The 13,991-nt window shown below is 47.3% G+C and overlaps 1 protein-coding gene across 2 annotated transcripts in view; it reads left to right on the top strand.

Annotated features, from left to right (window-relative positions):
- Positions 1 to 365: 365 nt before the first annotated feature.
- Positions 366 to 13,991, top strand: part of LMX1B (LIM homeobox transcription factor 1 beta) — a 118,812-nt gene continuing 105,186 nt past the window's right edge. For both annotated transcript variants that reach the window (XM_067541665.1, XM_067541664.1), the window contains exons 1-2: positions 366 to 881; positions 1,647 to 1,833. In XM_067541665.1, the coding sequence (XP_067397766.1) occupies positions 743 to 881; positions 1,647 to 1,833 (326 nt within the window). In that variant the 5' untranslated portion in view covers positions 366 to 742. The remainder of the gene's footprint in view (positions 882 to 1,646; positions 1,834 to 13,991) is intronic.

Below are 13,991 nucleotides of genomic sequence, written 5' to 3'. Positions count from 1 at the left end.
GGGCCGGGCCGCGAGGCGCAGCTACCTACCCCAGGGCCGGGCCGGGCCGGGCCGGGCCGGGCGCTGCCCGCGAGGCGATGCTAGCTCGGCGGGGACGCTGCTCGCAGCTCCGGCTGGACTCTCCCCCCGGGTCCGCGCAGCCGGGGCCGCCGCCCGCGCCGCCCCGCCCCGCTCCGCTGCCTCCCGCGCACGTGTCCCCGGGTCGGCCGGCGCCGCGCGTGGGGGCGGCGGGGCGCGGGGGCCGGCCGGGGCGGCGGCACTATTTGACGTCGAGGAGACGGATCACCGCGGCGCAGCGATACCAGGCGCGCCGGTGGAGTTCAAATGTCAGCAAGTTTGAGGAGGGGTGAGGCGGCGGCGGCGCGGCGGGTGGGTGTGTCCCTCCGCCGCAGCCCCGGCTCTAAACCGCGCGGCTCGGTCCCCGCGACGCGGCGCGGCATGGCGCAGTGAGAGCGCGGCCAGCCTCCGCCTGCGCCTGCCTCCGCCGCCTGCCCCGGACCGCCCGCCCCGGCCGGGCCTGCCCGCCCGCCCCCGCCCCGCTCCCGCCGCCGGCAGGTGACCGCCCGGCCCGATGGGCAGCAGCCCCGGCCCCTGCCCCGCGCCCCCCGGACCGGCGCCGCCCGCCGCCCCGCTCCGCCCGAGGGCGCCTCCCTCCGCCCCGCCGCAGCCCGGCCCGCCCCGCCGCTGAGCGAGCCCCGCGCCGAGCCCAGCCCAGCCCCGAGCCCAGCCGCGCCCGCCGCCCATGGACATCGCCGCGGGTCCCGAGTCCCTGGAGCGCTGCTTCAGCCGCGGCCCGCCCGACTGCGCCGCGATGCTGGACGGCATCAAGATGGAAGATCGGCCCCTGCGCTCCGGGCCGGCCACCCTGGGAGTGCTGCTGGGTGAGTGCGGCGTGCCCCGACCGGACCGGCACAGCATAGCCCGGCACAGCCTCCATCCCGCCCGCCCGCCCGCCCGCCCGCCGCGCTCCTCCGCGGCCCGGCCCGGCCCGGCTCCCCGTCCGGCGCCCCTGAACGGCCCGGCCCGGCCCGGCCGAGCCGCAGCCGGCGCTAAGCTGCGGCGGGGCGGGGGCGGGTGCAGAACAGCCGGACTTCGCCGACGGACCGTGCAGGGTGCATCGCTACCGATGTACCGATCAGTCGTTCTCGTATCGCTGTGTTGTGTTGTGTTGTGTTGTGGTGTGTGGCACGTCAGTGACCAGCGATGGGTGTTTAACGAAGGCTGGGTGCCCGCCGCGGGCACGGCCGGATCGAGCCCGGGCCTCGCCGCACACGGCCCGACCCGACCCGACCCGACCCGCCGGTCCGCAGCGGGCTGTGCGGAGCGGGCAGGGACCCGGCTTCATCTGCGGGCCGCGGCCGGGCGGGGTTCGCCGGGGCGCGGGGCGGAGGCGGCTGCAGGACGCGAACGAAATCGCGTTCGCTGGAGCTCGCCGCGCGCTGCTGCTCGGCGGGGCCGGTCCCGGGCGGGGGCCGATCCCGGAGAGACCGGGCGGGACGCGGCGGGTCCGCGCTTGGGGCTCCGCCGGGCAGCGCCTGGCTGGGCGCGGCTGGAGCCGGGGCGGCGGGGCCCTGCCTGCCTGCCTGTCTGTCTGTCCGCCCGTCCGCCCGCCTGCCTGCCTGACTCTTGCCTCCTGCCCTTCGCAGGCTCCGAGTGCCCGAGCCCGGCCGTCTGCGAGGGCTGCCAGCGGCCCATCTCGGACCGCTTCCTGATGCGGGTGAACGAGTCCTCGTGGCACGAGCAGTGTCTGCAGTGCGCCGTGTGCCAGCAGGCGCTCACCACCAGCTGCTACTTCCGCGACCGCAAGCTGTACTGCAAACAGGACTACCAACAGTGAGTGCCCTGCCCCTGCCCCTGCCCCTGCCCCGCCCGTGCCCGTGCCACACGCCCGTGCCACACGCCCGTGCCCGGCCTTGCACGGCGCAGCGCACACGGCCCCGGGCCCTTGCACACAAGTTCTGCTGCCCGGGGAAACTCCGACAATCTCCCCGACGAGAACCGGGGGGGCCTCACCTGGTGCGGCGCCCGGCGCAGAGAGCGCCCGGCCCGGCCCGGCCCGGCCCGGCCCGGCCCGCCTGCGCTAGGGTCAAAGCCCGGGCGGGACGTTCCCGGCGGTGGCTGGCTGCTCCCGGCTGGCGAAGGGACTCTGCGCCGGCCGCTGACCCGTGCGGGCACTTGCTGGTTCGCTGCGGCTGGGCCGGGAGCGGGAGCGGGAGCGGGTGCGGGAGCGGGAAGGCACCCAGCCCTGCTGGGGTGCGCGGCTGGCAGGCGCTGGGTGGTGTAACACGGACCTTCGGCCTGGCCGGGGACTGCAGGTTTCGCAGGGTCACAGCGGGGTCCGAGACCCGGGTTTTCCGCACGTTATTCCACCAGAAATGAGGGCGCCGCGGGCGGGCAGTGGGGCAGGTGGCCGGAGGGCCGGGCCGGGCCCGGCTCGGCTGGGTTTGCGAAAGGCGAGTCTCCCTGGTTTTGCACCGTGATCCAGCCCCAGGAGCCGGACTTGCGGCCTGGCCTTTGTTGTCAGAACCGGCCGCGCCAAGCACCAGCAACCGCGCGCAGTGCGGGGAGGAACCAGCGCCCGCCGGGCCGGGCCGGGCCGGGCCGGGCCGAGGTGTCCCGCAGACTGCCCGGTCCTGGGAGCCGGGCCGGGGGCGGCAGGTCGGGGCCGGTTGGCTCACCTGGCTAGCGGGAGACAGCGGCGTCTCCCCACGGCCCTTACCGGGGCGCCCGCCGGGCCAGTCTCATAACTCCGCCGGCCCTCGGAGCTGCAGCCACCTGCCCTGGGCCGGGCCGAGGTTGGCCTTAGCGGCCCGCTCCGGCTGCAGCCAGGCCTGGATCTGCCGCCGGCTTCGCGGCTCTGAGCCGCCTCGGGAAGTAGCTACGGGGCAGCCGCAGGGCCCTGCCGGCCCTACCCGGGGCAGGCGGCGAGGGTCCCCCCCCTGACCGGCCCGTGGCTGCGCCTACTTCCCCGCCGGGCCGGCCGCCCTGCTTCGCCCAGCCAGCGGCACTCTGCCTGGCCAGGTGCAGGCGGGGACGGGCGCGGGGCTGGCGGCCCGGGCCGAGGAAGCCTGGCCCGGGCAGGGTGCTGCACTGCACCCGACTGCAGCGATGTGGCTAGGGCTCAGGCCGGCCCGGCGGTAACGCCTGGCTCACCCGCCCCAGGCTCCCGCAAAGGCCGCCGCCGAGCTCCCCACGGGGCTCGATCTGTGCACCTGGGGGTCCGTGCTGGGCAGGGGGACCCGGTCCTTGAGAGCTGCAGCCCCTTGCAGCCATTCCCTACTGCCGGGAGCGGAGCTGGAAGCCGGGCCGGAGGCTCGAGGGATGCCTCGAGACTTGTCAGTACTTCCCTGCACCCACTCCTAGCCTTCCGCCTCCGAGAGACTTGAGTTTGTTTATACTTTTATTCCTAAAATGTCAGGCTTTGTGTTAAACCAGCCTGCCCCCAGCAGCGCTGCCCTTCTGCGACTAGAGTTCCTGTCCCGCTTAGCTGTTTGGCTTCCCCCGCAAAAGCCCACTTCATGCTTGTCACTAAAATTTAGGGTCCTTTTTGTGTCGGGAGGGGGGTGAACATGGGCACTTCAATCACTAGGACATAATATGGCTCTGCTAGAAGTCTGGCGACAAACAAAGAACAACAACTATTGGTTTGCATCAACTTTTGTCAGGCATTCAGCAGGCTTCCAGAAAGGGCCTGAAGTGGCTTAGTGGCAACAATGTGCATTTCATAGCTACAGCATGAAAATCCATCTCCATGGAAACTAGTAGTAAATGCTAACATGACATGCTGAGTATAAATATTGTGAGGTTATAACTCTTCTATGAATGGCCAAGATGGAGGTCCCCCTATTTAGGAGTTACAACAAAATGTGTAATTTCATACTGTAGCCTTAACCAATGTGTTATTAAAGAAGCTTCATGGAACAGTATCTGGCTCTGTTGAAAAACAATGGCTACCTAATCAATTTCTTACTGAACTGCACTGATTCCGTTTTTGGGGTTTTGGTTTTAACAAGTATTAATATTTTCACATGTTCCTGTTTGTAACAGTTACAGAGAATTTAGTTTAATAGATATTTGTCAGATGCATGAAATACCTGACTATAAATAAACCAGGCACTGCTCAAGATTTTTTAAATTAAGAAGTGCTCCTTTGGATACTCTCAAAAATTATTTGTAATATTAAAGTCTTAGGAACAACATGCAGGAGATTACTTCCTTTTCAATCTGTAAAAAAGAGTTTCACAAACTGTAAGTAAGAAGAAAGACAATATTTTAGAAAGCAAAACAATGGACTGTCCTTTTGTGGCAAAAAAAAATTTCTTTGTTAGAACAGAAATAAATCCTCTTTAGAATTTTAGATACTATCAAAGGCTTCTAATTGTATAGGGGGAAATGGGGTATCCAGGCTGACTAGCAATAAAAAGATATCAACATGTTAGCCTTTGTTGAATCACAGCACCTAGTGTGACATTACATGGTAACCTGCTGTGTGTGCCCCCAAGGACTGACAGCAGAAGTAGCTAACAGTAGAGAGGGGTAGGGGGAAGACACGGTAAATCAAAATTAATTTCCCCAGAAATGTTATTAAATCTTAAAGATAAAGCATTTGAAACTAAACTAATATTCTCAGTCTTTCTCTGGCAGCTGTGTTTTAGGTTGTTGGAAATCTTCTGTTATTAGTAATACTTATTAATTAAAGTATAAAAATAACTCTACACACATCCTTGATTTTGTGGTGTGTATACAGGTTTTGTCAGCAAGAGCGTGGTGGGTTGCATTACCCATATGTGTGAAGCCAGGAGTGAGTTGTGCCGTCATCTCAAATGCATGCCACTACAATCCTTTATATCTATCCCACCACGACATGCCGTGATATAGATGCACACATGTTATTTAGAGAGCTTTTTTTTAAAAGTTACTGGTTGAGGGATATGAAGAATAGTATCGTTAAAGTCAGGTGTTCGTGTTACCCCAAATCCTATGTACATGGCTCAGGAAAAAAAAAAGAAAAAGACTTCCCAAATTTTCAATTACTAAAAATGACTGATGATCATTTTTCTGTATGTAGTAATGTAATTGAAAGGCCAGATTTCTCCAGAACTCTCACGATTATAATCAAGGCCTGTGTGTGTATCTTCTTTCCAAAGAAAGCAAGCTCCTGAAGGGTCCGATATCAGACCTTAAACCTTTCACAGGGTCAGGAATTATTGTTGCCGGTCCTGTGTAATTTGGAGGGTGGGGGAAGGAGGAAACATTGTTCTGGTGGGTTGATTTTTCTCTTTTTTAAAACAAAAATGGAGGCTGTTTGCAGCCGTTGCTAGACTCAGTCGTGGGTGAGATGATTAGTGGCGAGGGTGCAGAATGAAGTGGTCAAAGGTGCATGATAAATGCAGTGTATTACAGGAATAGTACCACTACATTGCGGCATGTGTGTCTGTGTCTTTGTGATTTCAGTATCTGGATCATGTGGACAGTTCAGTAAATATTTGCGTGAGGCGGATGGCACAGACCCGTCTTTTGGTTTTTGACATTAAATACATATTTGGCAAAAATTGGACATTACTTTGGGGCAGGGTGCATTTGGCTAGAAGTCGTTTAAGTGAGACAGTGCTACAGCAGCCTGTTTGCTGGGTCCTGCTAGCCTGACTCAAGCAAAACTATGGTTGACTTTAATGTGAGCTTTGCCACAGTAAAAATGGCTGGATTGGGCCCCGAGGTGATACTTTGCACTTGAAAAAAATAGTTCTGCCGACACAGGGAAAGGTACTGAATGAATAGTGATCACTAATAACCCAAAACAGCCCCCATTTCAGCTTTGCAACAGCAAAATCCAGGGCAGGTTATTTGCTTAAATGAAATGACGAATTGTAGTATTTATAGTCGTGTTTTCTGCTACAAAAACATTGGTAATTATAAACAACACGATGCTTTCCCGTTTGTGCTCTCCTCCCTTCATCCAATTGTGCTTATATTTTTCTGCTCTGCTGTGATCTAGGTGCTCAGGATTACGTAAACGTTTGTCTTATTTCTTGCTGTTTTGGTAATGTTCTGTAATTGTACATCCAGCTTTGAATGTTAAGGTCTGGTGGTTGATTCAGCTTAGTTGCTATATATATTCTTTGTAGAAAATGCTTTCTCTCATTGTCGCTTTGAAAATAGAGAGTGAAGGAATTCATTTAGTCAAGGAATACAGATGTAAATGAGGTTTAGACTTAACAGCAGTCAAACAGCCATATTCGTTAATATTCCATAATTTTTCACTAACTGGTTTTGTGTTTTGTTTAGGGAAAGAAAGGAAAATATTTAGATTTTCATCAAAAGTATCAGGACATATCAGGCATTGTTTTAGCATTCTGACTGGATCCTGGAAATAAAACATTGCCACCTATTTCTGGCATGTATTTGATGCTATTGTAGATCTCTGGGCCTGTGTGTGTGTGCGTGTGTGTGTGATTATGCTTATTTTTTTATATGAAATCTACAAGGGGCAGTGCATGACTAAGAGGCAAAAGAAGTGCAGTGGGATATCATCGCTACACTATTTAGCCTTTCTAGATTCAGAAATTTTTTCCTGGTGAATGTAGCAGTCAAACTGGTATTTTCCAGTTAAAATAATTTTTAATTTGAAAGCAAAACAAAGCTTCCTGTTAGCAACTGCTTCCGATCTTGGTGAATGTTGTTTTCTTTTCTAGAGAGAAAATATTGATATCCTTAGTGCAGCTTGTGAAATGGAGACACAGTTTAGGGAACAAGAGGTGATTTGGCTCTCAGACTCAGCTACATGTAGGAAGGATCCTAACCATTTACTAACAGGAAGGTTCTGCTTCTTTCAGTTTCACATTCTTTTAATTGGTACATTCGTCAGTACAAATGTTCAGAATCTGAACAGGCTAAAATTTGGCAGAGCAATGCTCTCCCGATCTATGTAATTTACGTCTTGTGGTAGACTGGCACTACTCCTTGTTAGCTTGTTGTACAAAACAGATAAATGTGGATCAAAGCTCAGATCAGGAGCAGCAGATGCATGTGCCCAGAATGTGGACTAATGATACATTTCTGGCATCCAATAAAATGCTAAAAAAGTGTTTAAAATGCTCAGGTACTTTTGCCGAAAATCCAAACATTCCCATATATCCGATCAATCAGCCACATTCAAAATGTTCTGCAAAACCAGTTTTTAATAATACCTCCGAACAGTTCCACTCACAGGCACTAGTCATCAGGGGCTTTTAGAAATCTAACTGTTATTTCTCCCAATGACGTCACCCGAATAGCCAGAGACCAGGCAGAAAAACCTCAGCTCGCTGCTGTGTCAGCAAGAATTCGTCCCTATGTAACGTGTATAAAAGGTTACAGAGAAGATAATTCCACAGGCTCTGAGAATGCACTGTACCTGCAGAGCCAGTGAGGAGATGGAGTTTTGGTTCGGAGGATATTTTTAGTAAATGTTGTTATAGAAATAGATTTCAACATGATTTATGTATCTGAGGGGACAATTCTATTTTTAAAAATATTCATTGCAACTTTTGTGGGGTCTAAATAAATAATAATAACATAATAATTACATTCACCTGTGGCAGAGAATAGTAAGGGAGACTTTTATGTAATGTGGGTTATGTGCAGTTATAGGAATAAGAGGAATAAGAATAATTGCTAATATTTAACTGTTAACCTTAGAAACTATATGCAGAAGAATAACCAATACATAGGAAATCCACTGTGAAAATATTCAAATAAACTTTGAAATATATTATTGACATGGATATTTCATACGATGTTAAGAAAGCAGGTGATTTTTCTCTCCCTTTTCCCCCCCAAAATTTGAAACAAAACATACATGACGTTATTTCAACAGTTAAATAATACACCAGGATCATGGTAAAATATATTAATCCTATTGTATTTTTTCAGACTAATTATGTTATTGGTGTATTTCCATTCTAAGTGTGTAACCATCCATATTTACCTCCACATCAATCAACATATAGAGATTTATGAAGCTTAAAATACTTGCTGCCAGGGGGACTTGAAATATAGAGGGATATTTAGTAGTAATTAAAGACCTCTGTGATTTTTATAAAGATAGCAGGAAAGAAATGTCCAGGAGAAAAAGATATTCTTTACATACTGCTGTTATGATTCCAATTTAAGTGAAGAGTCTACTTTTCTTTACGTTATATCGTTTTATGAATGTTGTCTAGGGTGTGTTTGCTTTTCATTGATTACCATACCTCATGTCCTAACACAGTGAAGCAAAACATTATTACACTTAATATTTGTCCTTCTCTTTGAATGAAGAATACAGTGTAGTTCATTCTGAGCTTCAGTCTGCATTCCCAGCACACCTACTGTATGCATGCAGTGGAAGTTTTGAGTGCACAAGGAATGAGGATTGGGCCCTTAATGGATTTCATGAAATGTATATGTAAATATAAACATATTCTCTCTCTCTGTGTAATGTGTATAAATGTGTGTATGCACCACACACTCACAGATACACACTTCTGCTGATTTGCCAAAGTAGGTAATTTTGGGGGGCTAGTAAAATATTCTTGTGTTCTTGATCATTATCATGCTAAAGGGCAGGCAAGTAGATTTTGCGCCTCAAAATCTTGCACTGTTCAGTTTTCATGACCGTTTTGCAGGGCTTGTAAATGTATGTATAGCTATCGATGTTTCATAATATTAGAGAGTGATTCTGTGCTACTTGGAATCTATTAGATCATTGTGTAGCGGAAGTAAAGTCGCAAGTGGGCTGTCCATTTTAACCTCTAATGAATGACAATAAAAACCATATTGAGTTGGCTTCCACTGTATAGTTACATGAAACCAAAGGGGGTGTCTGCAAAATAACTACAGATGAACTATTTTGTATACTTACATTTTCCTCCTCCTGATTTGTGTGATATATCATGCTATTTAGTAAGTGGTAGAAAATAAAAACCAGTGAGCAATGATTATGCAGTAATCACCAGTTTAAACAAAAAAAAAAAAAAAGGCAAACGGTGTATTGCTTTTGGATGGTGCCGTGAAGTAGAAAGGTTTTCTTGGCATGTTTTTGAGATGACTGTATTACTCTCAAAGCAAAGTTTGACTCATAATGAAATGATAGTCTTTTGTTCACTGCGAAATACAAAAAACACACATTTATTCTGACACAAAGGAAAAGGTTAGTTGTGTATAACAACATAGTGTGAAACCTGACAGCTGAGTTAGTTAGAGGACAAATTCTGAAGTCCGTGAAGTTGCTCTGGATTTATGCTGGTGTAACACATCTGTAGCTGACTTGAAATACAATAAGTGGGCAGCTAACTCTGATAAAATCTGTTTTTAGTACAGGATCCTGAAACTATACAATGCTGGTATCTATAGTTAGACATTAATAGGTGTCTAAACCTATTAATTAAAATGCATTTTTTATTAAACAAAATTATAGTCTGAAGCCAGAAGTGGTCTGTGAGTTAAGATATTTTTAAAAACGTTACAGTGAATCTGTGGAAGCTGGCTACCCACAACAGGAGTTATGGCAGCATTGTTAACATTTGGGAAATGAGCTAAGATATTTTTCTCAAAAAAATGGGTAAAAATATATAGTTAGTTGCAAATCAAATTTTAAAGTAAATGCGAAAATTGGCAAGGCTAGGTCTGAGAGTTTGAGGATGCAGAACACAGAAGGGTAGAAGGCGAATAATATTAGGTCAGAATTAGCTGACTTTTGGTTTTAAATAAAATTCTCTGCCGTTTTTATATTCTGTGTACTAATGGGCAAACCCTGCTTGCCTTATTCAGGCAAATTCTTCCATATTTTCTAGATGCTTCTTTAAATTCAGGATCAGTTTGAGGCAGATCTTTGACAGTGTGTTTGTTTAAAATTAGTAACCCAACATTTGTTTTGAGTTCCTGGAATTAGTTTGGCTAGACTGATATTTCTCAAACGAAACAAAGACTTTGGTTTTGAGGGTTTTGTTTGGTTGTTTGTTTTTTGGTATGTCTGAAATTGCTTTAAGCATTGCTCCTTGACAGGCTTGCCCAATTGGTATGGCTAATGCATCAGGAAGATTTGGCCCAGCATTATCTTCACTAGGTATTACAAAGTGTAAAGATAATTTCTGATTCTAAAAATGATGGTGGTTGGGGAATCACCATGTTTACTCTCTGGAAGAAATGAATGAGCTGTTTTCAAAACAGCAGATTTGCAAAATAAACACTTGCTACTGCTTAAATTTATATTTTGAAAAATTATTTTCTCTTTATACAAACAGATGCAAAGAAAAATTCATTAACCATTGCTTTTTACCTGACCTTTATTGTACTTGCAAAATACCTTGTCATTAGAAGGTATTATTTAGAGCAAGTTAGGCAGTTTAATACACAGAATGTAGAAATAACCCATCTTATAATGAAATGTAGTTCAGATAGCATTATACTTGCAATGTCTTTTCAAGGATAAAACATTATTTCTGTAAGAGCTAAGGATGTATTTATAACAGCTTTGCAAAATTGTAATGGAAATTTACCAACCTCAGCTCAAAACCTACTTGCCTGCTTTTTTATCATGATGATTGACAAAACTTACCCATGAAAAACAGCTACTTGCCGTAGGCAAGTGAGTGAGTCGACATTTGCAAGGCTGTATTACAGTAAATTGTTAATATAATTATTTCGAGTTTACTTTGAAGAATGAATAACACTAACAAACTGTCCAGTGATCTGAGTGTAGAACTTCCTGATAAGTTGTTTTTTAACCAAGAAAGTCGCTGAAGATGTCTTTAATATTAAAATAACAAAACGGAATCCCTTCGTTCTTAGGGACTTTATAATGCTGTAGACACCAGCATTGTTATCAGAAACGAACACAGTTATGAAGAATATATTCTCATCATGAAGGTTATTTTCTTTGCTTCTGAAATACAGCCTTTTTCCATAGTCTGGACAATATCTTTTTCTACAGATTTTGAGATGAAATTGCATGCATGCAACTCCCATAGACTTCCATGGGAGCCATTTGTGGGTATCAGAGGGCAGAATTTGGCTCTTGATTTTGCTGTAATCAATGTATTATTCATAATGTACAAGAGCACACATGCACTTTCTCAGTTAGAGCTAATGGAATTTATATGCATATGCTGAGGGCCAAATCCGGTTCATAACTGACTTTAGTTAGGAAGTTTGCTTGAGTAAAGCAAATAGCATTTGTCCTTTAATATAATCATGAGTCACTTACTTTGGGTAAGAAAAATCTGTATATAATAGATTATCTTGATAATGTCTTTGCAGTTGTCACATCTGTGGTCGGGCTAGTAAACATGTGAATCAGAGTCTGCAGCATGAAAGGATAATATTATTTTAAAGCTTTTCTTACCAGATCTAGAAATTACTAATTATTTTCTCAGAATGATGGAAACAAAACTTCTTGTGTTTCTATCTACTTGCTATGTGACTACAAATGCACTCCCTGCTATTTCTGAAAATCACTGACAAAATAAGATTCTCGTGACTCACATGGCTGTGAATTGCAACTGGCAAAGAGAAGGAAGCTGTGACTTGGAATAGCGTGTCATTGGAATAACAAAAGTGTGGCAGTGAGAAACATTTGTCCTTTCAGGGTTTGATCTTGTGGGGTGCTGAGCACCTTCAACTCTCACTGAAGTCAAATGGGAGCTGAGGGAATGGAGCCCTTTGCAGGACAGAGCCCCAAGGCTGCGGCTTTGTACCTACCAAAATTCATGGCTGAGAGAGATTCTAGTTCTTATTAACGTGGACCCCACGAACAGTTGTTTTCAACCTGTGGGATCCTATCTCTTGATATCATCAGCTTGCTTACAGCTAACGTTTTATATCACTTGGTACTTTCTCTTCCTGCAACTCCCCTTGGGAGCATAATTTAGCAGGTTTTCTGATTCAAACCTTTCCTCGGCATGTCACAATTTCAGTCCATTTTATGGGATTTTTTTCTGTTTGCTGGAGTTTTCTTTTGGCATTATGTGTGTATGGTAAATAATTTATTCTACACCACACAAAGAAACAGGTTTCTTAGCAAATTAAAATAAAGTACTGTAGGAGAATGTGAAATTACAGTGAGTAACAAAAAAAAGAGCGAGAAAGAAAAAAATGAATGCAGACCACTCAAACTATTTGAACTCCCACTTTGTAAGAAAGTTGCCCCCATGAAGTACAGCTATTTATGATACATACCGGTGACCAGAGCATCAGCCACAAATTCTCAAGCTCTTCTATGTGCATTTAAATGTAGTACTGTAAGTGATCTGTGGTAATCAATCATTAATTCAACAGCCTTATCCCATTTTGACTGGTGCCCCTGGATCTAGACAGATTCGTGGGGACTAACAGACATAAGGCTTCTAATTTCGGTTACTGACGTGTTCATTTGAGGGTATATTCATCATCTGCTGACTTTTTTTTCCCCCCAGAAATTCTCAAAAGTCATTTTTGTGTGGGCATCGTGAGTATTGCATTTGCATCTCTGCATATGGAGTGAGAGAGAGAGAGCTTGCTTTTCAGAGCTGTTAATAATCAGGCAGCGAACTTTGCCAACAGTATAGTCTGTCTGTCTGCAGGTTTGCTCGCAGAGATGGGCTTGCAACCAAACATCTATTTTCAATCATTTTAGAGAGCAGACTTCAGGTTGTTGGTGTGCATTCCGAGCTGTGCATTCCCCCAGAGGTTAGTGGCACATTCCTTATATGGTAATCATCAGCATATGAAAACACTCCCTGTTTAGAGCAGTTTGTGCTACCAGTTCGTTGGGCCAAGTTAGGGTCTGAGCCTGTAAATCTGGACTCGCATGACTCCTGTGAGTAGTATCATTGAAACCAATTTCTCTGGCGTGCAGTGTCATGCAAGGTCTGTTTATTTACAGGATATCAGATGTCTAGAGAAGTCAGTGGGGCTGCTCGTGGGATAAAGGTTTGCAGAGATTGGGCTCGTTGTGAGATAAAATACCTAATATTAATTACAATGTGAACCTTGTGAGCCATGTTCTACACTGGACCTTGGTACAGAGCTCCCTCGGAGGACAATAGAAGTTCCATATGTGGCGTGTGACCTTGCAGGCTGGTTCCTGCTTATGTTGAAGACATAGGGAAAACAGGATCCGGCCCGATATGTCTATGAATACTAGCAATTTAGGCTGTAAATCTTCTTTTTTCATTGACTATGTTTTTCAGTGTCTGTCCATAGTTTGCTTCCAAGCAACGTGTGCCCAGGCTTGTGGCTACATCACGGGGACAGGGATCAGGAAACATTAATCCCTTCCCAGCTGTGCCACTGACAATGTGGCCCTGGGCAAGTCACGTCATCTCACCGTGCTTGTTTCTGCGGAGGCACCGTGGAAATGCTGTTCGTGGTTACCCAGCTCACAGGGGAGTTCACTGGGGCTTAGTTTGTTAATATTTATAAAACAAAAGTGCTCAGTCAGTCTGAGGGGAGCATGATAGAAAACAGAGAGGAGAGAGAAGTGAAGCACTCAAGGTGCAAGTTACCACTGTGCAGAGGGCCAGCACAAAGCCAGGGCCCCACTTAAGCTGTGATCAGTGAGACTTGCGTATTGCACTGGTCTTGCGTTGGCTCACTTTGGAGCTCTTTGATAGACGGCTCTATTGAAATAGAAGGTGTCTATCGTGGTGATGAGATATCAGATTAGCTTAATAACATTAAGAGATGTCATCTTGTATCACGGATGATCAGCGTTCAAAAAACTAAATACTTTTCACCTTTTTGGTAATGATTTATTTTTTTTGTTCAGATTTTAGTTTTTAAGTTGTCATTTCTGACTGTGGTGGAAGATGATTAAGGCTCAATAAAAGCCAATCAACCAAAACAACAGAACAGAACAAAGCAAATAACTGTACCCCAAACCTCTGAAAAGGGTGAAGTGCCAGACTCCAGGGAATCCACAAAGACTTGGCTCTGGACTCTGCGTAGTGTTAGAGTTCGGTGTGAAGGGTGGCAGTGTGAACCCCCAGGCAGAT

The sequence above is a fragment of the Emydura macquarii genome, unplaced genomic scaffold, assembly GCF_026122565.2.
Source record: "Emydura macquarii macquarii isolate MOO-44397 ecotype Brisbane River unplaced genomic scaffold, CSIRO-AGI_Emac_v2 contig_691, whole genome shotgun sequence".
Lineage (NCBI taxonomy): Eukaryota > Metazoa > Chordata > Testudines > Chelidae > Emydura > Emydura macquarii.
The sequence above is the reverse complement of the archived record's forward strand: the minus strand, read 5'-3'. Positions and strand labels throughout refer to the sequence as shown.